The following is a 26,536-nucleotide window of genomic DNA, read 5'->3' as shown; positions in this document are numbered from 1 at the left end:
AATTTTCATTAAATTGTTAATGTTTCATCCAGTTTTCATCGTTTCTTTTGTCTAGAAATGAAGAGTACGCGTCAAGATCGTGTAGTAAACGCCTGTAAGAAGGCAACCGCTCTCTTACATACATGGCGGCGCACCCTTCTGAACGCTCAATCGCTTTGTTTATAGCTTCAAATAACAGTGGAAAACACAAATTTTCACACTGCAATTACTCACAATTTGTAGTATTTAACGTGAACTTTCAAACGCTGTCAGCAGAATTACAAAATACCTATTCAATCAAATGTTATTAACAATTGAAAATCGCAAAAATCGCATTTTTCGAGTTTTTAACGGCGTTTATCTCGAAAACTATGAGTTTAACAAAAAAATTTCAAGAGACATTTTCTTCTTAAAAAAGGTCAAAGAACAACACACACTTTTATTTTGCCAAAAACTAAATTTTCAGTATATTGCAAGTTTTTTGTTTATAAAAAACTTACCGACATCCGGGCAAACTTCTACTCAAAAAAATTGTGTTCTGCAGCTCAAAATACACAAAATACATCTGGATAACTCCATCTAAACGAAGGAGGCAATTGGGACCCCCATTTAGAATGTAACAGAACATTTTGAGGGTTCAGTTTAATGAAGTTGCATTAAGAAAAATTAATTAATTAATTATTTATAAGTTTCTAAGAAAATTAGTACTGTTAAATAAATTACGTGACTATAGCGTATGATACTTGTATTAAATTTTCTTAAGTTCATAGTTATAAATTTTAGACAAATAAAAGATTTAGAAATAAATCATATGACACACAAAAACCATTTACTGATTAGATCTTAATTAAATGTCCAATGTCTGTCTCGATAAAATAAATAAAACTTTAGAAGATTACGTCTTTGTGTGGCGTTCGGCAAACAACATGGCAATTTAATTTTTCTTATTGTATCCGCCGTTTTATTGCCAATAAATTATTATATTTGAAGGGTTTCCAATATGTGAAAATTGTTATCTAAGTGAAATACGTTCAGGGGTGGTGTCAAAGGAAGCACCAATTACAAAAATTTCATCGATGAAAAATGATTTGTAGAGATTGTACTTCTAACAAAGTTTATATTGTAATGTATTTTTATTTAGCTATACAGGGTGAGGCAGGACAATCTCTCCAAACTCCAGAATACGTTAAAATAATAAGAAAAAACTCAAATGTTTTTATGCGATTTTCATTTTTTTTCAAGTTATAGTGAAATTACAAATTTAAGAAATTTGAATTAGAGTATGTCCTGTTCCAAGTTCAAAAGTAGGATATTTGTCAGTGTCATTGTATGTTGCAAGATTAATTTGATTACACGTTTGCACGATCAAAGTGATACAAAATGCCAAGAACTTATCCAAATTCAGAGTATGCAAATATGGTGCTTGTTTATAATTTTTCTAATGAGAATTCTAATGCTGCTGTTGAAGAATATCGTCAAAGATTTCCACACCACCCTGATAAAAATATATTTATCAGAGTTTTTAACAAACCCTGCGAAACTGGAAAGCTTCCCAGTACTAGTATAACATCTGAACGAGCTCATTGACAAGGTTTAGAAGACGTTGAAATTATTCTGGGTCTAGAAGATGAGGAAACTACTAGCTCTTGAAGAATTGCTCAATTGGGCATTCCACAAAATAGAGTAATATAAACCCTCCACGAGCTAGGCTTATATCCGTACCATGTACAGAGAGTACAACACCCATAGCAGGAAGATTATGCTAAGCGTAACGAGTTTTGTCGATGAATCAATAATAATCATCTTGTAATCCCGCATGCTTTCTATGGATGATGGATTCAGACGGCACGGCATAACTAATACTCGGAATTTTCATGTATGGTCAGACGAAAATCCTCACGCAACCCTCAAAAGTAATTTTCAGCATAGGAACATTTAGTCGAAGAACGCTAGGATTCATAGAATATCAGTATATTATTTTTTTATTTACTTACGTCATAACTTGGAAACAATTGAAGATCGCATAACATTTGACCATGGTACGATTTTCCCGAAGCACCCCGTACAGATATAGTTTTATGTTTTGTGGGAAATTAGTTTTGGCTTACTATTATTAAGTAATTTCCTGATCGTATATTGGGTTACTGTTTTGCAATATCAACATTTTCTTTATTTTATGGAGATATTTGGCAAATGTCAGCCCCAATAGGTGGTCATTCACATTCCGTTCAGAGAGAATTCAGGCTAACAGACGCTTGAATAACTTTAAAATTTGTTGGATATTAAATACAGCTTAATTAAAAAAAAAATTGCAATGTTATATACAATATGAAATTTCTGTAGACATTCTTTTTCCTTCTTTACAATCAAATTATCTTTAAAATGTAAAAACTTCGACGTAACCCTCTGCCCGATAAAAAAAACAAAAGGTCAGCGATAATTAACTTCATTTGTCAGTGGAAAATCGTTAGGTCACCATAAGCTGCTTAGTGTTTTTGACCGATATATTGATAATATCAGAAATAACAATAGAAAACATTTTATACTGTTACTCTAATTGTCAATATTTTATTTCATCAGTATTTTTTATATACGTACCTATTATATAGTGGTTTTCACTATATCAGTTTACTACAATCAGTTTTTGAATATTATTTTATAATTTTAACAAATTATCAACAATAACTGATAAATTCTTCGTTGCAAGTCAATTTTTATTTTTTTTGCATTGTTGGGCATGTTTTTAAACTGTGAGTACAGATTTTTTTATTTCACCAAAAAGTATATGTCAAAACGAAAAAGAATATTACCGGCATAACTATGTACGATGATTTTTCTAAGTTGAATTTTTCTTAAAAAAAATGTATTTCAGGCCGAAAAAAAAATATCTCAGAAACTTCTTGATTTTTTTTATCTAAAAAAATTTGTGGTTATTAAAGACACATAAAGGTATACACTCACCAAGTTTCGTTAAAATTAAATTATTTTTGCGGAAATGAGAAATAAAAAACGAAAAATCAGAAAAAAAACGGTTTTTCGCATTTTTCTCGGAAATTTTGAGGTTATGTTAAAAAGTGACTTCTACAAAAGTTGTAGATTTTTGTATGATCTACAACTTTTGTATTGCATACTTTTTTGTTAGATGCCAACTTTCGTCAGAAATCCCAATGATGCAATTTTTCAACCCTCCGCCGTCCCTGTTCACGCATTTATTTTGTTCAGATTTATTATAAGTACTTTTACCATTTCCACTTATAAAAGTCCATGTAACAATTTTTTTTCTCCAAGTGTAATTTGGTTGGACTGATATAAATTCTCCTCCGCTTGACTTGCAAATTCACAAAATGTGCATGTACAGAGGTGGATTATAAAAAAACATATATTATCTCAGTAGATTCATGTAATTTTGAAAAATAACTTTCTCTGAAATCATTTACTATCAGTTAAAATACGTACACCTATGCACACGATTAAGGTTCACCCTGTATGAAAGCTCGTTCTTATTTTATTTTACAGTATGCACATCATAATACAGAAATTAAATTAATATGTTACTGAAGTTTTGTTATATACAATTCATATCATAGATACTTGTTTCTGAAATCAGACATCATTTTCATATTATAAAATCAACAACCATAAAGCACTCGTACATAGATTTATATATTTGCGTTTGAGCTTCGATATAATTCTCCTTTCATGACTAGAAACTAGGGCATTCATCATTTATATGATATAAAATCGATTTCTGGAATAAATGCACGCAAAGTTTCTCTCTGCGATATCACGTCATTTATAGTTGATTGAAGTTGATTAAAAATTTTGTAATAACATTAGATATGTTTCGTTCCAATTTAAGAACTTTTAAATAGGATGGAAGAAGAAATATGTAGTATCGTAGTTTCATTTTATAAATATTACATTAATTAAAGCGCGTAATATTATCGAGCAATTCCTAAATAGATCTGATATTTCACTCAATTTATATACTTTAAAAATTAATAACATTGTCCAATAACACCAATTCTTCAAGCTCTTGATACATCGTAGCACAGAATAAATAGCGTAGCTATATATTCTGTGATCGTAGATATATAAAATGAATGTCAGGATTCACTTTCTAGTTTTATGCTATTACAAGCGACAAATAAAAAAAATATTCGGAAATTTGGATTAGGTTTCATTTAGGCTATTTAAAAGGACAGTTTTTTCTAAAGCGGAAGTAATATTTAACGAAGAAGAAAGTTAGATCGTATTTTAATGAATGTAATTAGCCATCCAAAATAAAAATGTGCAAGTTCCACTGGCGACATATTTCGCTGAAATTTGTATTCTTTGGAGAAATCTAAACGGAAATACATAGAACAATAATATATTTCCTTTATTATCCTTGGGAAACAGAAGTTGTACTATTACTCACGATTATTTAAATTTAAATGAAGTTCTAATGTAGTTCGGTTAATGCAAATAAATTCCGAAATTGTAAACTGCGTTTTTGTCATTATAATGGATGTCATGAAGGTCATTATTGAGTATTCATATTGTATTTATAAGGACAAGCTTAACAGGACTTATTCTGTAAAAGTTATGGATGTGTGAATCTTCAAATTTGTGAAATTTCCACCTCCAGCTGTCAGTCCTGTGGTACTTAATCAGTGACCAGGAAATTTCTGGGTAGGATAATTTTATATGTGTAGTTATTTCACAAGGAACATTTTTTATTTAATGCATTCCAATAGGTTGAGTACATTTATTGTTTTCAAATAATACAAATAATCTGCGACGTGTTTCCACAATGTTTAATAGCTCCTTCCTGGTTATACAGTAGTTCTTCTCTTGTTTCCACTGAAGTAATCTATGACTCGTTCTTATCCATCCTAGATTTGTGATAAGACACCTCATATTCCAGTATTGCTATCACCTGCATCGACTATGAATTCTTCACCAGGTTGTGCTTAGGATAATACCTGTGGTGAACAAAGAGCTTCTTTAAGTTTTTCAAATATCTGCTTATATTATGGAGTCCAATCATAGAATTGGTAATACTCTAGCAAGATCTGCGAATCCTCGAACAAATCTCTTGTAATAAATAGGAGTAGATACCTAGGGAGCTCCTTAATTGATGTTTGTCATTTGGAATAAGCCAGTTTCGTACAGCTTCAGTTTTCCTGGGATCAGTCTTAACTCAATTTACTGATATAATGTTAACCCAAGTATTCTCTCTTTGAAAGAAGTTACTCTTGTCGGAATTCAATTTTAGATTAGCTCCTTTAAGGAGAACGCATTAGCGGTCGCGGTCCGTTCTGGACTGAGCTGATCGCGGCCTTTTCCAAAATCAGTCGCATTTGGCAATCGTACACAGTCCTCCTCGCGCTTTTCTTTAAATAGTTGAGGTATTGTTTTAGTAGTTAAAAAAATGAGTTATATAGAAGAGGAAGCTCTTCTAGATCGCATCGCGGTCTGCCGAGATTCTTTGGAAAAGATCGGTGGAGAACGCGATGCGAGGGAGACGAGCTCGGGAACGTCTAGTGCGAATGCATATATTATAAAACATGGGAACGAACTAGTACGGTCCGCGATGCGATGGGACCGCATCCGCCTAATGCGTTCTCTTCTTTAATCTTCTTGAAAATATCCTCGACGTTCCTCGCATATTCGTCAAGGGTCTTGCTCAATATAAGAACGTCATCGAGGTGTACAGGACAGATCTTCCAGGTAAATCCTTATCGGTCTCATGAGGTTGCAGAGGTCAAACGGTATGACTTTGAAGTGCCACAAACCTGTCTCCATAGAGAAAGCAGTCTTTTCTTTGGATCTACTTGTACTTGCCAATAACCACTTTTGAGATCCAACGTAGAAAACAATTTTGCATTTGCCAAGGTGTCTATAGTGTCTAGGTAGAGGATAACTGTCTTTATTTGTTATATCGTTTACCCTTCTGTAGTCAATACAAAATCTGGTAGAACTGTCTTTCTTGTGGCTAACACTACTTGTGAACTCCGTGATCTATTCGATGGTTCGATTACACCTTAATCTATGTTATTAACTTTTGCAACAACGAACTATTTCATGTTGGTTTGCCAACAGGAATTACCATCATAAGCTGGGAATTGAATTTTTGCTGTACCTTGATGACACTTTTTGGCATATCCTCAAATATTGTACTTCTTTTTCTATGTTGTCGAATATGTGATCTACGATTATTTTATCTACATATTTCTATCTTAATGTTGCTTATCCTACTGGCTTGTTCAATTAAATGTTTCTTCATTATACTTTTGATTTCGTCTTTCATAGGTATTCCCCATGTAGCCAGTGCATACTATCCTGTCTTAATATTAAATCTTAATGCATTTTGTCTTGTCTTCATATCAGATCTTAGTGCCTATAACCTGTCTTGTCATTAATTTATCTTGTTCTGTTCTCATAGCCATCATAATTTCTATTAGCTATTTCGTTGACTTCTCTATTTGTGGTACTTGTACTCGCTGGCATATTCGCTGTTGTCTCAACTAATAATCCTCAGGATCCCGCTTCTGACACCAGTTTGAACTTAATTTCCTTTATTTCGCACAATGAATGCACAACACTTCACAATAACTTAACCTCCAATAAAATCTGCAGCCATTTATATTAGATTTCGTTGTTTCTCGAAATTTCTATGGGTTTTTAAGAATAATCTCTCAGCTTCTGAGAACATGATAGAAAGAAACATCATGAAACAAGTAAATAAAAGTACATATAAGCAAAGCACACTAGGGTGACGTTTGCTACAGTATTATAGCTTATCACTAAACATTATACTGTTTGGTTTGGTATAAGTGGGCAAGATTGGATTTCTCCACTGAGTAGTCCAGTGTTTCTGAAATAAGGAAGAGGTTTCAGGAAACTGATTACAAATAATAAATTGGACCACGTACAAAAGCCCCGTAGGCCCACGTCCGAAAAATCTCAATAGATATAAAGAAAAATACGGCATAAACTTACATTATGTAGTCTCATAGTCACAAATAAGGCGAACTCCCTGGGGAAGGGGCGGTTTTTCTCGTCGGAGAAGAGCTGGGTGGAGGGCACCCAAATGTAGGAATTGGGCCGAAGACGCCATGCCGTCGGCCGATCGGGGACGGCCTGCCATCGGTCTTTCGTGGGGTGAAAAAATCGCCTCTCCTCGAGAGCCAGCGGATTTACGGTCTCGCCACAGCTGAAACAAAAAAAAAATAGAGAAAAAATGTCGGTGTCGTCTATTACACGTAATTTATTACCGAGATAAATGAAGCCAGCGTCTAAGGCGGGATGTTGTTTTTATAAAAAAGTTTAGTTACTGTCGACGCGATTTTTGTCGAATGAAATTCTTGGGGAAAGTACAGGGGGAAAGCTTTTATATTAAGAGTAGACAACGGATAAAAGTAGGTATCCATATTTCACGTGTGCTATTAGATTAATTTTAATATAGCAGCGTAAACATTTTTATGTATATATGTATTATTTGTCATATAAAATAACGAAAACAAATACAATCCCCTCCTAAGTTCCTATCAAATAAATGTTAGTTGTTTTACAGAGAAGAATGATAGATATGTCAGCCTGTTGTTTTGTTGTTTTCTATCCGTCATTCTCCGTTATCCTTGAACATAACCAAGTGTCATACCATAAAGTCATTGTTATTAATAATAGTTCTGCTATTAAATATTCCAAATCTTTAATTTGGTAGAAAACACTATTTTGTGAAAACGACGCTCCTAAATACACAATAAAGTGGTTACTTCTTTGTCAAACTTTAAGGACAAGCTAAACATTTTCCCGTGAAATTCCTCTTTTTAAAATGCAGTGAGTTAAAATTTTTAAAAAAATGCAACCCTAAATATTTTCACACAATATAAGAATAAAATGTCTTTCAATGTGAAAAAATCCATTCTCAATATTTCGACCACTGCCGTATACAGGGTGATTCAGAACTTATCCAAACAAAAAATTCTGGATGTACAGGGGACCCTTACAAATACAATTTTGTAAAGAAAAAATCAAAAAGGTCAGTTCGAAATTGATTTAAAAATACACTTCTGCACGGCACTGGAAACTGGTCCACTGTAAAACCTGACCTCGCACAATGCGACCGGTATGGCGGCGTGATAAAAACGGACAAAAACTTTCGCAAGGAAAGAAATATGTAAATAGAATTTTATCGCACCTATTTTATATCGGCAAATTCAAATGCTTTTGCCTTTATTAATTATTAATAAAATTAATTTGTGTTTTTAAATAATAAAATCATTTGACATAGCCGATGCTGCAACAGCAATTGTTCAAAATTTTATCCACTCACGTGTAAACACATTTGGGTCCGTCTTACTCACTTTCTACGAACTAACACAAATACTTCACCATAATACAAGTGTTGTGTTGCTTCACCATAAATTAAAACGATATCCATCAACTCTGAGTTGCTATACACGCAAGCCATTTTTGACACTAACTACTAAAAAACTGATGTAAATACCACAGATAACAGGTAAAAACTACCGCAACGACGGATTTCAGTACTAGGAGTCACATGGCTCTCCACGCGTATTGCGAATGACGCTAGAGACTACAGTCGTCCAGCTATGTAGTCGTTTAATGTGCTATAACTTCAATAATTTTTTTCTTAGAAACTATAAGGATTTTACAAAAATTTTTTTTTACACTATTGACTCCATTTCTCATGCCGCATCTATTCCCAAATTTTTTTGGATTAGTTGTGAATCACCCTGTATATGAGGTATGCTTATTTGACATCAAGATATTTTTTATATTAATTAACCACTCTTCTTCATCTGAAAATTTCTTTTTTAATTCTCTCAGTTAAGGTTCTTTGACAAAAGATAAACCATAATGCTTTGTAATGAAAAATGAGCTTGGTTAAAAAATGTGAAGAAAAAAAGAAAAACAGAAGTTGAATGTCGCTATTTCGTTATAAGTTTCTCAGAAATGTCCAAGTTTAAAAAGTCTACCTCTAAAATATTAAAACGAAAATCATATTTTCAATTTCGGAAAACCATTTCTTTTTTCACTATAATTTTTCAGTACATCGCTCATACAAATTCCTCTAAAATTGTAGTCGCTTTCACTTATTATACAGGGTGTTACAAGAAGGTAGGTCAAGCCGTTAATTTCAAATTCTTTGGAAAAAAAATGCCATTTTAGTCTCTTACAAGGTACAGGGCATGAAAATTATAATAAAAAAGTATTACTAACTATATTTTAAAATGTTTAATTGAAACTTTGCTTGGATTTTAATTCTAGGCTGGAACTTTTCTCTGCGATTTTAATTTCAAAAAATCGAATCATAAATGGAGGAACTGAGGGTTATGGTTCTCATTGTCCCCCTTACTTTTTTTGGGCATGTCTTTAATTCAAATGTATTAGAGCAAAGGTTCTTGTATTTTTTTCATCTTTCTAGACTTTTGATTTAAGATTTATAATTTACGAGATGTAACTTCCTTGAATATGTGATTTTGATCCATTTGCCAAGTTTATTTTCCCAATTTGTCTTAAGCGACCAATAGAAGTAAGCTTTATATAACTAAATATTACAACCAAAATAATTTTGGTTGTAACTAACATTTTTGGAAAATTATTTTGTCTTTATAGAAGGCTAAAAGTATAAATATTGCAGCAGTCTCTCTCATTCGTGACGTCATTTAGTGTGCCCAACAAAACAACCTGCTTGTTGTTCGTCTATCGTCTAGTCCTAGTCTACAAACCCATGTAGACGAGAAGAAACCTAATTTAAAGAAACGCGCATGCGGGGAGCCTCAAAATAAAGGGACTCTAGACTCTTGTTGCCCTTACTGTCAGCACGTCCTGATCCTGATATTTATCTTCTCGATAGCATAGAATGGCGTCACGAATTAGCGCATAAATTATTACTAATTAACAACATCAAAGAGATTTCTAATATTTCCCCATGATTCTATACAGTTATTTACACTACATGATATATACAAAATATTTGCAAGTTGCCCATTGCATTTAAAAGAGAACGGATTTATTAAGATAAATATATTTTTTTTAGATTTTAACTTTGGTTCCCTGTATTTTGAAAAAGAGACAATTAAATGAAAAATGTCACAAATAAAGTGCTATTATTTTCTTTCAGTGAATCTATAGTTGATGCAGTTTTATCCTGTGATATAATGATATCATTAGATCGCAGCATGGCAAAAAAGCATTAAAAACAAGTAAAAATCAATTTGATCTAGTCTCCTGCTCGGTGGTTGTTTACGACGAAGCATCATACGCCTGAATGATGTACGGGCAATCTCAGCCACTCACTCACAAGAAATGACAAATGACAACGTCAGGGGGATAAAATTCCCTCAAGAAAATTGAGGTAACCGTAAACATATTCGGGCACACGAGGAAGTAATTTAATGGTAGCTATTTGTATGGCCTTTTCAAAGGACATATTCAATTTTTTTATTTGATTTTGAAGGAAATTGGTTGATGTCTGAAAAATACATCAAAAGTGCGGACACTGACATAAAGATAATCAATTCGGAAGTAAATAAAATTTATGTTTATCTTTGACGATTTGTTTCGACGCAAAAATCAGTGCTTAATCGTTAAGCATTCATTTGTTCAAATTTTAGCCGGTATCTAGGTCGTTTGGTAGGTAATAGAATGAAAAGAGATCCAATCCAGTTAGGAATATGTGAAAAATGAAAAAGTGGGAAATGTAAATGTTTGCTAATTGCGGCATCCATTAAAATTTTAATGGACAGCCATTAAATGTATTTTAAAAAATCTAAACTAGTAATACATATATGGTCGTTTTACAGAGAACATAACAGAATTGATATACAGAGTGTTTCAGAAAGACCTCCCGTAAATACAGGGGGTGATAGTACGACAAAACATAAGAATTGTTTGTCATATGAACTATATTACTATCTCCTCTTGTTTTCGAGATACAGAGCGACAAAATAAAATTTTATAAATAGAATTTTTGCGAAAATTTCCAAACGGTGCGAAATATTTTTATGAAATTTGGTATTCCGGGGTTTTTAAGGATAATATGCTGGTCAAATTATTTTTTGGATATTTCATAGAGGGCTCTATTTATGCTACATTCCTACATTTTAAGTTGTAATTTTTTTAAGGTTAGGTTTTTTAGCAATCGGGCTCCAATTTCTAATGTACAATTTTATTTTCCAAAAATAATGTTCTCTTGATAGAACTTCCTAATGTGGACGATTTTCCAGAAAAAAGGCTTTTAATTAAATTCTTACAATATTACGGTAGGTACCTACAAAATAAGTGAGTTTTTAAAGTAGGCTTATGTCAAAAATTATTGATGGATGTCTCATAAACAACGCACACATTTTTATAATATTTTAAATTCTAATTAACCTTACATCTAAATTTTAGTCATTGTTAGTGACTGTTAGTAACGGCTAATTAAATACTGTAAAAAAAAACAATGTCGTTACAATGCATCATTCCAAAAAATATAATTTAAATGTTTTGTTGCTCTTAGGGACAATTTAGTATAACTAAACTTGATCTTCTGCTTTTTATAGAATATTAAATCTCCATTTTTACTGAAATGTCTCTCAAATGTCGTGTTTTTATATAATTTCGATCTTGATATGAAGTCAATGTTCATTCAGCTCAGGGTCGATTGTCAAACGAAGACGATTNCCTCTTGTTTTCGAGATACAGAGCAACAAAATAAAATTTTATAAATAGAATTTTTACGAAAATTTCCAAACGGTGCGAAATATTTTTATGAAATTTGGTATTCCGGGTTTTTTAAGGATAATATGCTGGTCAAATTATTTTTTGGATATTTCATAGAGGGCTCTATTTATGCTACATTCCTATTACATTTTAAGTTGTAATTTTTTTAAGGTTAGGTTTTTTAGCAATCGGGCTCCAATTTCTAATGTACAATTTTATTTTCCAAAAATAATGTACTCTTGTTAGAACTTCCTAACGTGGACGATTTTCTAGAAAAAAGGCTTTTAATTAAATTCTTACAATACTACGGTACCTATACAAAATAAGTGACTTTTCAAAGTAGGCTTATGTCAAAAATTATTGATGGATGTCTCATAAACAACGCACACATTTTTATAATATTTTAAATTCTAATTAACCTTATATCTAAATTTTAGTCATTGTTAGTGACTGTTGTTAGTAACGGCTAATTATATACTGTAAAAAAACAATGTCGTTACAATGCATCATTCCAAAAAATATAATTTAAATGTTTTGTTGCTCTTAGGGACAATTTAGTATAACTAAACTTGATCTTCTGCTTTTTATAGAATATTAAATCTCCATTTTTACTGAAATGTCTCTCAAATGTCGTGTTTTTATATAATTTCGATCTTGATATGAAGTCAATGTTCATTCAGCTCAGGGTCGATTGTCAAACGAAGACGATTTCTAAAAACAATAATCAAAGTGTATTCTAGCAATCTGAATCAAAATGCACATAAAATGAACATAAAAAAAAATTTTCATTGCCAAACGATATTTTTAAAGCAGCACCAGAAGAAAAGTTTGAATTACTACCATCTACGTAAAAAAGACTGGTGGAAAACACCTATAAGGTGCCAATCAGGATGCAGAAGTAAAAGTGTCTTATGTCAGTACAATATAAATATTTCGATGGCATGTTTCAAGAGTGAGTTCAAGAGTAATATAAATAATCAACTGTACAATGAAAATTAAAAACTTAAAGTTATAGGACATATATTACCAACTTTTCTCATATTGTAAAAGCTACTAGCATCAAATTTCTTAAATTTTGATCACGCACTGCATCCCTTTTAAACGTTACAGTATAAGAAAAAGTGGACTTATTGTCAATCAATTTCACTTAATAATGTATCAATTTCATTCCCTCAGATTGAGTGAAATTTTCCTCTATAGGTATGAGTATATACAACTAAAATTTTATGAGTTTAGTTCAAATACTATCAAAAATGTATAAAATTATCGAAATGCCCAATATCGGTTGAAAATGAACTCGATAATTTCAATCAATGGGTTTCACTCAGCTTTCACTCAGACCGGTTTATTTATTTACAGTGTAGGAAAATATTTTGCATATTTTGCCCTGGCGATTTTAAATAAAAACAAAAAGTATGCGACACAAAATAAACAATATTTTCGCTACTCAGCCAGCAACAATTACGTCACGTATAACGAAAATTATATTTATCCCCGTAGATCTGGCGCTATTCATCGCACTTTTATAAATCCGTCCCAACAAAACTTCGCACGTTGGGCGTGTATCTCTCCAAAATGATTCATTTATATGCTGTCAATACCTTTGTTTGCTTTGTGATGAATAGCCCTGAGACGTGTCTGATATATCAAAGGAAGCGGAACTCTATTGGTCGAGGTGGAATGAAGCGGAGAAAATTGTAGGTAATAATTATTTATCTTTTAGATGTGATAAAACTTGATAGCAGCCCTTTCGGTATTTGCCAGTAGTGCTATTTTCCACTTAATCATGATGTCGATAAAGATATTTTCCATTTGTAACTATAACTTTTCCAGATCTATATCAGAAATTGTCTGTTGTATTTCAGATGTAGCCTTTGCTTTTTCCCAAATATGAATTTATTATTTGTGAGTAGTATTGAATATATCATTTGATCGGTATTTTTCTTAGATATTGCATAGCAATCAAAAAATTTCTATTGCCAATCTTGGTATATGTAAAACAAACAAATGTTTCGAGGTTAGTAAATGGATTTCGATCCAAAATAGTATTTAAATTTGTACAAATATAAGAACATTATGACGGACAGTAGGTTTGTCGAAGGTCTGACTGACCTCGAGGCTCAAGGGTCTACGATTATATTCAAATTGGGCGAAATGTCAAATAAGGATTTACAAAAGATGTACAAAAATAAAACCTTATGATATATAAAGATTCTATTCTTATTAAGATATGGGAAATAGCCACGACTTTGAGGAAGGCGCCATAGTATTTATATTTTTGTATTTTTTTTTCTAAAAATATTTTTATCTAATCGATCGTGGCGGTTCTTAGTGGGACATACTATATTTTATTTTGAAATAATAGTACACACAGGGTGTTCCAAATATTTTTATCTTGTAATAATTTAGGAAAATATTAGCTAGTCTCGCATACATGAAAACCAAGTAATGGTAATTCAAATTATTATTAATATTACTGCATTACAAAGTCCATTGAACAGCCACAAATCTAAAAAACATTACCTTTATCGTCTGGATGGAAATGGACTTGCCAATATTCGCTTTTCAGATCTATGCTGTCGAAAATCATAGAGCCTTAGTAACGGATAATTTATTCTTCTTCATGACATCATTTAACCTAGTGTAATCCACGCAAAATCTTTGCTAAAACTACTGGAGAGGCTCGTGGTCTTTGGGATGGTCTGATGACCCCTTGTTGTTGCATGTCAACACTTTCAATACTTCTTCTGCTTCGCCAAAGAAATCCTTTGTGGAACTTGCTTAATTGTAGCGGTGTTGCATAAGATCAGTTGTTCTAATATCATTTTCCATTAATGAGAATACATCTTGACAACTCCTTAATAACTTTTCTATTTCGCAAAGTCCTTCAAGTTGCAAATGACTTGCATCGATTAACAAGATTCTGGAAGACGTCGGACAGTTATTCAAGATCTCGGCATTATATTGGTGGTGGTATATTGGTGGTTATATTACTAACCTTGACCTGCTCTGGGTAGACCTTCAGATTTAACATTCTGACTACCACGGAGTCGTTCCTCCTTTGTATTAGCATATTTCCAGTTAATATGATTCTTCTACGAAGACAGCTGTCCAGTTCTAGTTTAACAATCACGATCTCTTCATGAGCTGGGAGACTGTTACAAATAACCTCAAAGTCTAAAAAGAGATTCTGCTTCATGGAATTGAGCTCAAGCATAACTTCATTCATGATATCTGCTACCAGGATGTTTTGTTGGAAAGTTGTGCAAAGTTATGTCGGCTGGAGAAATACCTTTTACGGGTATCATATCTTCATTTTCCGTTTCCACTACTAAATGACGACAAAGGGCGACGATATTCGGCCTTACTACAGTATGACTGAAGCCAGTATGAAGGAATATTTCTCGTTCTCATCCACATATTTGCCAAACTAGTTCTATCATTTTGCAAGCAAGTTAGCTTGATCTTGACAACTGGTGGTTTTCGGCAGCACATCACTGGCAAGAAAGTCTTTTGAAGAATGTAGTAGTAGCTTGAGTAAAGTTAAGTCCCATTTCTTCTGATAGATAGGTGAAATAGTGGATAGGTGGTGTTTGTCTTTAAATACCGGCAAATTTGAGGTAAATACAGTTTTCTCTGGGTTGGTCTTCATTCCATAAGTAATTTTTATATCACATTATTTTTCAGAAGTTGCGATTATTACCTTACCTAACGCTTGTACTTATTTTCCAGGTTCGAATGAATCGTCCTATATAAAAGATTTTTGTGGCTTAATTAACATTTTTCTGAAGTGGAATTGCATAGTCTGAAATGAAATAATGACTTCAATAAAAAAACTAGTAATATGAAACTGAACTGAGCTTTGTCTTTATCCATTTAATTAATACTTACTAACAAATTAGATACTTCAATACTATCATAACTAATTTCACCCTAATAATCAGCCAACTACATTAATAGCACACCGGAGTATTATTGTTATGAAAATTTCAGTCTCGGCGAATTTGAAACATAATACCGGATAATATAACGATGGAATTCTCTCGTCGATCTGGGTCGAATTATCGAACCAAAAGCAACCCTTACTATGTTCGTATCTCCTCCGACAATTTATATTTATCTTTGGGACCCCCTTTGGATGTCAGTTGCTTCACAGAGGATTGTAATTTATCAGTGCCCATCGGCGTTAGTGAATATCGAAGACGCCGAAAGATAAGATCAAAGGCCTCATTAATATCTGGAAAGTCTAGCTGTTAAGATTCGTCCATTGGGAGAAAGCCGCAGTCGTGATGAAATATGAACTACGATCCATAGTTTGTATTAATTTTGAAACTGTAATATCAGTTATTTATTTGTTGACTACGCTTTTCAACTAAAAAACCGATTACACAAAGGGTGAGAAAAGATTGAAAAAAATTTTGTCTGGAAATTATTTCCAGTTACTTGTTGGCAATCTTCAAATTTGGTACATACATTTTTTGATAATTACTTGCCTCAAAATCTTTTATACTTTATGTGGGCTATAAGCACTTTAGCTGAATAGATTTTTTTGCTTCTGACAAAGTCTAACCACTTAATTTTTGTGAATAAAGATTCTAATCATCTTAATCTTAATCGTTTAGTCATATGCTGTTTTTATAATTTTAAGAAAGTTAATTTCTTTTCAAAAGTCATCAAAGTAATTGATATAGCGAATAGTATGAATTATATTTAAAAATGGTATAACATTGCATTTTGAGATATTGTAAATGCCATATATTGATTCAATGGGGGTCTTATTGAAGCTTAAGACTGTCATCATTTGTATTTATAATAGAGTTTAGTTTTAAATTATCTGTGAGCAATAAATATTACACTTTAAACTGGAAATAATGTAGTTTATGAAAATATTGAACAGAAGGGGACTTAAATTGGAGCCTTGAGGATCTCCCTGGAGCGTCTATATTTCGATAGAGTGAAAATCACTACATTGAACAAACAAATTGTTTTCTGTCTGTTTTTTTTTCTGTGTGTTAAACATGACTATTTTAATAAAGTAAATAACAGCGATTATTTGATGCACTACTGTTTTCGCATAGTAATTACTGCATTTGGTTTAGATTTTTTACAGAATGGAGATATTGAGACTGTCACAATCAAATTAAAATTTATCTGTATCATTATACTTGTATATGCATCACAATTTTTATAAGTCAGGGTAAAATATATTATTTCACTTGACATAAAACAATTTGTATAACATACATTAATTTTAAACAGTTACTCCCACAACATTAGCCAGTTTTTGTTTTACAATAATAAAGTTCATAAAACTTTCTGGTAATAATGAATTACTCACTAAAGCTTATGTGTTTGAATATTTTAAACATATAAAATGATGGGGAAATTATTCAATAGTGGATAAATACTATTTATTTTTCAACTTTAAAGTTGAGTTATAGTTTTGTTAATTATTATTTATATGACTAAAGTTCTTTATTTATTAAGCCGACAAGGAAAGACTAATATTTTTTAATTAATTTAATTTAAAAGTAAACTGAAAGTACAAACTATTTTTGTTATGATCTACTATCCTATTATAGCAAAATAAAATTATTTCTTAATAGAAAACAGAAAAATCATATTTTGGCCTCTGGAGATTTTAATTTTCCACTTGACATAGAGATAGATTCTTACTTTAAATAATTTGGAGACAGAAAGTCTGGGTTAAAGATTGTATAAGTTGTTTTCAGCTTTTACAGCTTCCTCTCTGCATTCCGAATAATATACAGCGGGCGATTTACATCGTTCTCTTTTTAGAGTAGACGTCTCACTAGTTATTTTTTTTATAAATCTTAAACTGGAACCAAATTTCTGTTATTGGAAGTATTATTTCCCTTTATTTCAATTCAACCAAAATTTACTTATGGTGAGCGAGATTACTTTTCTACACCATTGCCTCGCTTTTGATATTAATTTTAGACTGTCATAAAAATTAATACTATATTTTTTTGTATATCTTGTAAGTCTTGCAACCTTTTAAAATTGTGATAGCAATTCCAACTATAAAAACAATTCCACAATCGAAATGTTTAAAAATGAATATATAATAAAACTGATCACAAAAAAAACAAACTTTGCTAACGCAACAAAACTAATACCAAGAAAATGCATTTTTAATTTCTGAACCTAAAAATAATATGAAACTTATGATGAAGCAATGGCATGCTCAAATATATCTTTAGAATACACTAGACACAGAAATTAAGGGATATTTAAAAAATCTCAAAATGTTGGGTGATTTTCAGAGCTGTAACTTGGAGGGAAATGATCATAGAGAGAATAAAAAAAAAGAAATTGAAGCTTCAGGTATCTAGTTTTCAGATCTGTAATTTAACATTTTTTATCGTCAACAGTTTTTGAGTAGGTAATCATTAGAAAATCAATGGAAAAAAAATTGGTAAAATTTTTCTTTGTTTAAGAAGACCTAGGGACAGCAAAAAATTTTTTCTGATAATTTCATCAAAAAGCTCTTGGATAATTTAATTCTCTTCAATTTTAGCGATTCCGGAGCCTTATACGACTATTTGTTGCTGAGTACCTAATCGTCGATCAAAGCAAAAAAATAATTTTTGAATTTGGCAATCAATTACTCGGGAAATAATGGTCGTACAGAAAATTCAAGCAGAGTTTTGGAAACTGCAAAGTATTCTATACAAGTCGCAATTATGGGTTTTTGATAAAAAAAATGTTTTCAAAGTGAAAAATTGCATAATTAGGGATATTTGAATAACTTGGCATAACTTTGCAAATAATGAATAAACTAAGGATATCGACTGTAACTTTTCAACCTCAAAGTGTCCTAAAGAGACCTTGATAATTTCAAAACGCTGCGATTTTTATTTCCTAGTTCCCGGAATGTTTAAATTTGTCGTTTTACTTAAAATCAGTGTAATAAGTAATTGTTTACTTTTTATTCATTTTTTTAAGTTAAAAATGTTTTTTGGCAATAATTCATATTTTCTTCATCAAAAAATGTTCATGATTCTAAAAAAAAAACTGAAAAAAAAATTTTTTTTTTTAAATTATTTTTTCTATTTTTTTTTAACATATCCACAAGCTTCATAAACCTCAAAAAAATTTGGTTGATTTGCTGATCACAGTATAATATCGGGTATTGCCGCCTCTGTTCCTGATCACCGATTCTAAGGGGCCTCGCATATTAATGCACTTATTTACACTTAAAAAAATGAATAAAATGTGAAAAATTTCTTATTACATTGATTTTGAGCAAAACGACAAATTTAAACATTCCTGGGAAGAGGAAAAAAATCGCAGCGTTTTGAAATTATCAGGGTTTCTTTAGGACACTTTGAGGTTGAAAAGTTACAGTCCTTAGTTTATTCATTATTTGCAAAGTTATGCCAAGTTATTCAAATATCCCTAATTATGTAATTTTTTACCTTTTTTCTAACCAACATTTTCACTTTGAAAAAATTTTTTTTATTAAAAACCCATAATTACGACTGATAGAGAATTCTTTGCAGTTTTTAAAACAATGCTTGGATTTTCTGTACGACATTAATATTTTTAATAATAATGATTTTTTTGCTTTGATCGACAATAACTCAGCGACAAATAATGGTACAAGGCTTCGGAACCGCTCAAATCGAAGAGAATTGAATGATCTAAAAGAGCTTTATGATGAAATTATCAAAAAAATTTTTTGAAGTCAATAGGTCTTTTTAAAAAAACAAAAATTTACAATTTTTTTTCCGTTCATTTTCTTATGATTATTCAAAAACTGCTGACGCTAAAAAATTTTAAACAGATCTGCAAACTAGACACTTAAAGCTTCAATTTCATTTTTTTCGATTCTCTCTACGACCATTTCCCTCCAAACAGCTCTTTGAAAATCACCCAAAATTTCAGATTTTTTTAATATCCTTTAATTTCTGTGCCTAGTGTATCTAGTGAGGATGCCCCAGCACTATTCCTGGAGCAATTAAATTAAATCTAATTACATCAATTAACCCGCTTACTTAGTACTAAAAACGTGCCAAATTTTATCAAAAGTGGCCAAGCAGTTTTTGAGATATTTGAAATAAAGGTTCTTTTCATCTTTATCACCTTACATTTCGAAAACAGAGTTTTAAAACATACAAGTTCATATGAACTTTAATTTTTATTGTAGTTCTATCGCATATTAAAATTCCCCGATTTAAACATCCTGTAAACAATTTTTTTTTATAACAACTCACAAACTCTATATTTTAATACTTCTCTGTTTTTGAATGAGCACAGTACTTTCCCGTCACAATCTCTAAACATCAACTCCGGCGCTCGATCGCCGCGCCTAAATGTCGTTTAAACAGAGCTTCCGCTAAATTAAGTCCTCGCTTTTAATATAAAACGGCAAACATCGAAAAGGTCGAAGAGCAAAGGGGCTCACTTTAAGCAGAATTAAGCCCGTAACAAGCTTACCCAAATAGATTACAATGACGCTGTTCCACGTTGAAACCAGGACAGCTGCTAGCCAGGCGGCAGCGCCGCGTTCGCTGTTGGATGCCCGAGGAGCAGGACACGCTGCAGGACGACCACTCGCTCCACTTACCCCATCCTGAAATTAAAGGGGAGATGGGTTAGCTTATTCGCATAGCGTGACCTGCGGCTTGTTTAAATGTGAAATGTATCCCGAATTTGACCTTGTCACTGATATCCGACAAATACAAATCCTAGAAATACATTTGTAAATTATACAAGGTGTTAATACAATTCTTTCCTTCTTTCTTTATAATGATTCTACATGAAAAATCAAAAAAGATAAAAGTTCCTATAAACATGTGTCTGGAAATGCTTTATTTATTTATTTATTTATTTATTTATTTATTTATTTATGGAGAAGGGACAAACACAGGCTTTATAGCCCAAAACTATGTCCACAAATTACTTAAAGCTAATTGAATATAAAAGTACAGAAAATATTATTATAATAGAAAATGTTAATTTACAATAATAGTTCCCTTTAAAAATCTTTTAAAACTAATGAGCGAGGAATGAAAAATATCTAGAGTACTACAGTATAAGTTAAAATGTCTGCAAATTCCGTTTATAGGAGAGTTTTGACCAGAATTAGTTCGATAAAAAGTCTCATGAAACAGTGCATTTACTCTAAAATCATGTTATGGTACATGTAAACAGATCAAGGCTAATAAATCTGGGGAATCGATAAAATCATTAAGAAGCTTATTGCTTTATTTAAATAAACAATTTGGAAATTGGATGTATGCTTTTAAACTATATCGGTATTTCTAAATAAAAAATATAATTTCATTTCATTCAAAAAACGAGCTTTAGTTATTATTTTTTAAATTTGAAATAAACCTACAGAATATTTGAATAAATCTAAGATAACTCCAATACATTTAAAAATGCAATTATGAAAAAACCAAAAAAACTTTTTTGTCCTTAAGGATTATATTTTGCAACAAAGTTGTGAAGTTGGCTTATTTTAGACTAAAAAAAGAAGAAGAAGAAAAATACTTGTTTTACAAAGGGGCTCTTTTTTCTTGTAAATAAAATTGCGAATGAAATGAGCTTATACAGTTTTTAAAATAGCAGCGTCGAAATTGTATTCTTGATAAATGTTTTACAGTATCTCTGCCACTGGTTGATATAGCTGCATACCAATTAAACGATTTTTTTATCTTTAGATAGGTCACCAGCCCAAATTTCAATAATCTACATCAAATGCCTTTCGAGATATTTGTGATGTTTTTTCAAAAACTTGAACACCCCGTATATTACAACTGAAGTAACATTAAATATATTTAGCCCGATTTTTTAATGTTTTTTTCATTTTTGCTATGTTATAGTTTTACAGCCTCTATCTTCGTGGGGAGTTGGATTAAATTTTCCATATTTTTTACATAATAAGTAACACCTTTTTGTATTAATTTTGATCTAGGAACACTCTGTATAAGTACAGTCGAATTAAGGAATCCCGGTATAAGAAATAATATGACTTCTTGAGAAATTTTTCGTTAATATACAGTACGCGCCTAAAGGATGGAATAAATTCAGTAAAAACGAAACAATTTTTTTTGGGAAAAATTCTCGAACAGGTTGATTTTTAATTTAAAAAATACATAAAAAGGCGATTTTCAACCGTCATTTGGGTTTTCTAACATTCAATCGTCATTTACTCGAAAACTTTCCTATGTAAGATGGCAACATTTTAAAACTGTCGGATCGACAATTAAACGATCTTTCACGTCTAGAAAAAAATAGGGGGTTGCAGTTTAAAAAAAATTTCGATGACGTCATTACTCGAAAACAAATGACTGTTGAAAATCGCCTTTTATGTTAAAATATGTATTTTTTAAATTAAACATCGACCTGTTCGAGGATTTTTCCCAAAAAAAAATTTTGTTTCGTTTTTACTGAATTTATTCCATACTTTAAACGCGTACTGTAATAATCTAATATAATCACCACAATTTCTAAATGCTAACACTAAAAAACGTTATAAACCTATCTACAGAATGTTCTCTAAATCTTTTATCATAAATGCTCGAAGTATTCTTTATATTGTTATGATCTAGGTATCCTTATTGAAGCAAGCCTCTATAGCTACTGGTTTTCAATATACATAACATGCTAAATATTTTAAAATTTATACCATCTGTATAACAAAGTACATCTGTTTGACTAATGGAACTTAGACTAATTAAAAGTAAAAGTTTGTTGACTACGCTTATCAACTGGTGGTGGAGAAACTGAGAGACAATAAGAGTATTACAATTTTGTGGTCATTAGTATTTAGTTCCGTCAGTGCATTTAATTTCAAATAAAGAATATTTAAAAAAATATACAGGGTGTCCGGAAAGAAACCAAGATTTTTACAAAAATGTTAGTATCACATATTTGATTCAATAAATGTATGTTATTAATAAAATTCGATTTTCTCAAAAACGGTACAAGATATCTACTGATATATGATATACTTTTTTTAACAAAGTGAGAGAAGAATCGAACTATGAAAGAAAAATGTCAAATTTGACAACGCTGTCAATGATGTATACATTTAAATGGATGATTTCATCTGCTCCTGTATAATCCAGGCATACTGAACATCAGTTTAAAATTGAGTTACTTTAATTGCCCAAATTTCACTGTCATGGTAACGACATAGAAGTCGTATCGTATCATTGGAATTTGTTTTTCAAACTTCTTCATTCGAAGGCAAATAACTCTCCAAAACGAAGTCCGATAGACAAAAATTGTTTATGAAGTACTACAACTATTTTGACCTCCCCTCTCCCCTGTATATTTCATTTTTGACATGATATTTCCGGGCACCCTGTATGTTCTATGAAACGCCAACCATTTTAGATAAATATTTTCTTATTTCATACTAAAACAAAGAGTAATTAGGTACTGGTTGAGCAATAATAATTAATTAGTAATATTTAATTTACTGTATTTTAAGAACCATAATTTTATTCCATTATTTCATATAGACCTTTAGGTCAAAACTGATACATTCAACCATTTTAGAAATATGACAGGGACTGCTGATATACCCATCTAGGACGAAACAGAAGTTTTGGATAAGGGGTTGTATTTTGTATAGTTAATAAAAAATCGACTATCAAAGTATGCAAGGAAGGCATTTAAAAATATTTAAAATAATAAATATCTGTGCATATTTCAAAAATAAAAAAATCTAAGGAGTTCAATTTCAAACAACACAACTCTTGAATACAGCCGAGTTCCAGTCTCTAAAAAAATCTCTTCGTTGGAAACGTAAAACTTATTCCGTTATTTTTCTTTTGTAAGACGTCTGGTTATATTTCAAATTCATGATTTGAATAACCGTGCTCTCTAGAAAAACGCAGAACAAAAATGTACCAGATTTCTGGCAATAGAAAAGTTTCAACGCTGGCATTACCCTTAAACAGCAATATCTCTCCCCTCAGTAACATTTCAGATGTTTCAACAAAATGTTTGTCAACTCTGGAAACTTTCCCGATTTTTAAAACTAAAGTTCAAAGCTAATTTGGCTGTCACGATTGCGGACAATTTTATAGGGCTAGTTCTGTGGTGTTGACATTCACAGATATGTTTTCCTCAACTTACAAAATAGAACAGACTAATTAGAGATTATTAAGAGGAAAAAATTTCTAGATATTTTTTGCAATATGTTTATGTATATAATTTTTTAAATTGTTAATATATAAGTAGTGCTTGATACCCATATAAGTGCGTGTACAGTATAAGATAGTGTTAATTAAAATAAATGTTAAGTTATAAAATATTCATTCTGAATATCCGGAATTTCAAGACTATATTTCAAAAGTAGCTTCCTTGGATCAAGATTAAGTTACCTTAGTACAATTTTTCTTCTTTAAAGTGTTACCAGACTTTATAAGAAATTTGTTTTAATATTAACTCTGTTTATTATTTCTTAGGCACTTCTATAATGTACAGGGAGGATTTAAGCGTAACCGATGATCTTAAATGAAATTTTCGAGTCAATCCAAAATAATAAGATATCCTGTTCTACAATACTTTCATTTTAAGCCCTGAACCAAAATATTTGGCGTAGCGCTTTTTTTTCTGATGGCAAAATAAGAAATTTGATATTTTTCGTGTAGGTAACTATAAAAATTTTACTTCAAAAATCAAAAAGAGAGTTGTAAATTATTTTAACAAAGTGAAAACTATTAAGCCAGTACACACAGGGTGTTAAAAAAAGAGTGTAAAATATTTAAGGAGGTAATAGTATAAACCAAAATAAGCAGAAAAGTCTCAATAAACATGGGTCCGCAATGTAACGGTTGCGGAGATATGGAATGTTTTATGTTTTTTAGCCCCTTTTTTTTATTTTGCAAAAACATTGTGTATTTTCTTATAATAGTTGGTTGATGTTTAGTGAAATAAACTGTACGTATTTGACAGTTGTTCTCAGTGCACAAGTTTTCATTCGCTATGGCTGGTTACTCTAACGCAGAATTAACAGACATGCATTANAGCAGTACATCCGGCTCGCGAACATCCAGGCACCGCCTCCATTTATCCATATAACGACAACAGAGCAATAATAATACAAAAAACTTCACTTCACTAGCACAGAAAATATAATAGCATTCACGATTCACAAACAACAGCCCGAAACACACACACAGCACACAAATAAAACACTAAAAACACTTTTGTTACGGAGCACAAGAAATATGATTTCACTCACAAATTCTCAAATAATAGCGCGAAACACACATATAGCCCGAAAGAAATATAATTGCACTTATAACAGTTATAACCTCACAAATATCGCGAGCGAGAAACACGCAGCACCAATACAACCGAAACGAAACTGACCACGCCAGGCCGGCACGCGCGCCGCCGCAAAAAACACAAGACACAAGTCATGTGAGGGATAATAAAGGGAGTAATAAATGTATTGTTGTCCTGCCGCCCAATGTGCGAAGGAGATGCCTTTGTTTTTCATTTTGTCCTTCATAAATATATAACTGTTAATCCATAATGCATAAAGAAATTATTCAATTTCCAAAACCCCCTATAAAATGTGTTGCACTGATTCCCTTGACAGGCAATGATTTATTACTTTGCATCGACTACGATCGTACTATAGACTGTTACAGTATTTCGAACAAAATCCACGAAATTCTATACGGCGGCAAGCTAGCCGGGAATTGAATTTGGATAAATCAGCCGTTTAAGGAATTTTAAAGACCAATGGGTATCATGACTACAAAATTCAGAATTTGGAGTAAGAACAGATTTAATTTTATAGCTCAAACTGTAGTAAATGTAGAAACTGTTGATCAGAACCTTTTTCGGTACGTTCTTTATATCGACGAAAGACGGTTTTCGAGTGATTCAAAATAATAAGATATTCTGTTTCTACAATACTTTTTTTCCGATTGCAAAATAAGAAATTTGATATTTTTCATATAAGTAACTATAAAAATTTTACTTCAAAAATCAAAAAGAGAGTTGTAAGTTATTTTAACAAAGTGAAAACTATTAAGCCAGTATATATATTAAATGTTTTATTCTTTTATATACACAAAATAAAAAGTAGATTTATTATAATGGTACAAACATAATTTATAGCAAAATTAATAATTCAATCGTATAGAATAATATTCAATTTTCAGTCAATCGGTTGAATAAATGATTCAGTATATTTTTACACTCAACTAATAGATGACACGGTTATACATGAGAGGCATTGTAATCGCATAAAGTAGGTAATAATTTCATAGAATATTCAGGGTATATGTTTGATACTTCGATCCCATATTTTTGAAAAATCTGAATGAGAGGATTCTATAGCTTGTTCGCTGTAATAAGCTAATCCCCTGTTTTTTTCCAAACAAAAATCTTTAGCATGGAAAAATATTGAATACACGTTATTCAGACATATGCAAAGAGTGAATAAAGTAGTGTCTACAATGGGCAAATAAATGCAAAGTTCAGCGCTAGTGTACTTATGGAAGCCCGATATTTGCAGGAAATGCTTGCTTAAAAATGTTGATAATTTGGCCAATTTCAAGTGTTTAAATTGTGCTAAGTTTGTTGATTGTTTCAGAAAGTTGAATAAAGTTAACAGCTGTTTTTCATTGTAACTTGATGAAAAGTTTGTAAGTCAGATTGATGAATTCAGGAAAAGTTGATATAGCTGTTACCCCCAAAGTCCATGCAATTTTTTTCCGTGTTAAAGATTTTTATTTGGAAAAAAACAGAGGATTAGCTTATTACAGCAATCAAGCTACAAAATCCGCACATTCAGATTTTTCAAAAATATGGGATCGATACAAAGTATCAA

General features: G+C 31.4%; 1 protein-coding gene across 1 annotated transcript in view; it reads right to left on the bottom strand.

The window, feature by feature from the left end:
- The window catches only part of LOC108914789, an 80,991-nt gene that overhangs the window by 5,745 nt on the left and 48,710 nt on the right, over positions 1 to 26,536 (bottom strand). The window contains exons 4-5 of the mRNA XM_018720681.1: positions 20,164 to 20,299; positions 6,967 to 7,180 (exon numbers count right to left, since the gene is read on the bottom strand). Coding sequence (XP_018576197.1) covers positions 6,967 to 7,180; positions 20,164 to 20,299 — 350 coding nt within the window. The remainder of the gene's footprint in view (positions 1 to 6,966; positions 7,181 to 20,163; positions 20,300 to 26,536) is intronic.

Source organism: Anoplophora glabripennis, unplaced genomic scaffold (assembly GCF_000390285.2).
Source record: "Anoplophora glabripennis isolate ALB-LARVAE unplaced genomic scaffold, Agla_2.0 scaffold19, whole genome shotgun sequence".
Lineage (NCBI taxonomy): Eukaryota > Metazoa > Arthropoda > Insecta > Coleoptera > Cerambycidae > Anoplophora > Anoplophora glabripennis.
This window is presented reverse-complemented; position numbering and strand designations above follow the sequence as displayed.